The sequence below is a fragment of the Frankliniella occidentalis genome, unplaced genomic scaffold (assembly GCF_000697945.3).
Source record: "Frankliniella occidentalis isolate FOCC.00 unplaced genomic scaffold, Focc_3.1 Scaffold395, whole genome shotgun sequence".
Taxonomy (NCBI): domain Eukaryota; kingdom Metazoa; phylum Arthropoda; class Insecta; order Thysanoptera; family Thripidae; genus Frankliniella; species Frankliniella occidentalis.
The window spans coordinates 37,306-39,954 of NW_026267517.1; the positions used below are offsets into that span (position 1 = coordinate 37,306).

At 45.2% G+C, this 2,649-nt stretch overlaps 1 protein-coding gene across 1 annotated transcript in view; it reads right to left on the reverse strand.

The window, feature by feature from the left end:
- LOC113207095 (probable cytochrome P450 49a1) overlaps nt 1-2,649 on the reverse strand; it is a gene marked incomplete in the record, with an annotated part of 16,281 nt that overhangs the window by 6,833 nt on the left and 6,799 nt on the right. Inside the window, 4 exon segments of the mRNA XM_052274446.1 lie at nt 100-203; nt 288-421; nt 1,352-1,514; nt 1,724-1,802. Of these exon segments, the coding sequence (XP_052130406.1) occupies nt 100-203; nt 288-421; nt 1,352-1,514; nt 1,724-1,765 (443 nt within the window).

Genomic DNA, 2,649 nt, shown 5'->3' on the forward strand with positions numbered 1-2,649 from the left:
TGGAATGTTTCTTTAACACTTATTCCACGAAGAGAGTGATTCCAAAATTTGGATAGGAAAATGGAAACGACATTCCCGATAACCAGAACGAGTTCTTACGCTGTTGCCAGACTAACAAGCAGGTTTTTCCTGACATCTCTGAAGTAGTGATCCAAGACGTAAGCTCCTCTTCGAGTTGGCCAGGTTCCTTCACTACGGTAAATCTGGGAAAGAAAAAAAATCCAACAATTGGTTTTTTGACGACCGGTATAGGCAGCCTCGATCTTTAATTGCATTTTAATACGAACTATTTGAGCAGCATCGGCATCATTCACCAGCAACATATCAGGTCGGCCTGGCATTCCACCTAACTTGCAGATAGGGCCATACTTCTTCAGTAGAACCGTAAACAACTGGTCGAACTGAAGGTTAGCTAAATCTCCTAGAAAAATACGAAGCAGAACATTTTCCTGATAAGTATACATAACATTTACATAAAATGTCATTTGGGGAAAAACAAGGCAGGTATCTCACTGAGCAAAAGAACAGAAATTGCGCATTTTTAATCTTGAGACATCGCGAGTTAAAGCCCAGAATGCATGTTATGTCTGATCGAGACGCTCATTTTAACACGTTGAGTGCGGCGGGGGTAGGCAATCCTATGTTATTGGGACCCGCGGTGAGAGTCACGGCGCACTCAACGTGTTAAAGGATAAACGATCCACGGAATTTCGCCAGCGGGTAGAAACTCCACACGACGTGTGCGCGCGAACCCGGTAGCTGGTCTGGTTCATAATTTTCAGCGAACCCGATAGGGTTGTTTGTACCACACATCGCGGCGCAGGGAAGAAGGGGGGGGGGGGCGTCATGGTTCAACACCACCTGTCGCATTTGAGCCGCGCCCGGGTAACAACCTAACAAAGAACACAATGCTCGAGTATTTCGCTCCCAGCCCGAAAAGAAATGTGAAAAATGAAAAGAAATGTGGCAATTGTCTTTCGCGTAAATGGTGTGAAAGTACTTTTTCCAACATTTTGCTCACCGAATACTTAGAATTTTGGTGAAATTGCATAATTGAGTAGAACTTTTATTGTGCGCAAGCGAAACGTAGTTTTTAACGTACGTTTTGGTGCATATTCATTATTAATGCACAAATTAAGTTTGTGTGCAAAACACCTGCAATGCTAAGAATGAATCCGTGCCTGCAAAACTATGCACGATTTTACTTCGTACGCAATGCAGTGGTATACATCAGATCACAAAAAAAATGGTCCACATGCTGTTGATGCTCGGATTTCTGTTTAATTCATGCACAAAATTATCCCTCTGATTTTACTGTGTGAAGTCATTAAATACGTCTATCATCAGTTACCAATTCCGGGCACGAAGCGCCACACATTTCCAATAACAGGCAGAGGCTTCGGTCCGGGGATCTCAACGTAGGGCTTGCCGCTGTCCCAGCTTGCAGCCTGGCTTGTTGGTTCATTTGAGGGCGTTGTGACTGCCGCCGAGGTCGAGCGGTAGCGCGACGTAGTCTGTGAACATTTAATCAATGTGCTATTAGCATGGTGGGTGTATCCGGGGTTGAGAGGACTACACGAAATCAAAACCGACATTTCTCCCGGTCTTTATTACTGCAAAAAAACGTAACGAGTAAAGCAGTACAAGTTGCAGTTACGCCAATAAATGAGGAAAGAAGGGGGGAGTTCCCAAACCCACACACTCGTCCTCGCTCGTCATTTACCTGAGATAAGACGCGGCTCAGTGTGCGCTGGACAGTCGTCATCTTCAGTGGACATTCGGCGTTTGACAATTCTCGAGGCCTTGAAAACAAGGTTATTAAAGTTAACATGTCTGATCTCTTTACTGTACACGTACACTTGACAATAGTAGCGTAGTGTTTGGACTGTTGAAAAGTCAAAAATACCTGTAACTCTTTCAACAAAGTACGCAGAGTTTACATCCTTGTTAAACAATGGAAACAAAAGTGTGCAACTGGTACACTTGTAGATGTTGGACTAGAAATTTGAACTTAAGCATAAACGTGTTAAACGGTACTTTAGAATACATTAAAGTGCCAGGGCCAGACTTCGGTAACACGTATAAGCGTTTAATTAAACTGTTCAGGCCTGCCTCGCAATCTAATACTCAGTTGTGTGGAGCACGTCAGTATGTGTAAGCCAGTTGGCGGCACAGTTCCCCCATGGGAACAGCCATATCGAATCCACATGGTTGCAATGTGAATGTAGACGAACAACCTCGAAGCAGACCTGGATGATCGAGTCGATCACTTTAATTTCAAAGGCGTACCGGGAGAGTGCGACAACGGTGTAGGCTACAGAAACCAGTGCGACTTAAGTCGCAGTCTGGGCTATACACCTTTGTCGCACTGCCACCATACACTTTTGTGTGCACAATATGCCGGACAGCCCCTAAGCCGCTACCAATCCCCCGGAGCAAGTGTTTGGCCCCCATACACCTTGTGCTGGGTGAAATAGTACAGGGTTTGAGGGAGCTGTGAGCCGTGGGCTCCAGTGAACCTGCCAGGCACCTCGGGCTGCGGGGTTATCAAGCCAGGGGAGGGCTTGTCTTACCAAAACTCCGTTGTGGCATCGTTTTTCGGCCAAAGTTGAAAATATCATGTTTTCTAAGCTAAACCAAAATTTTGAA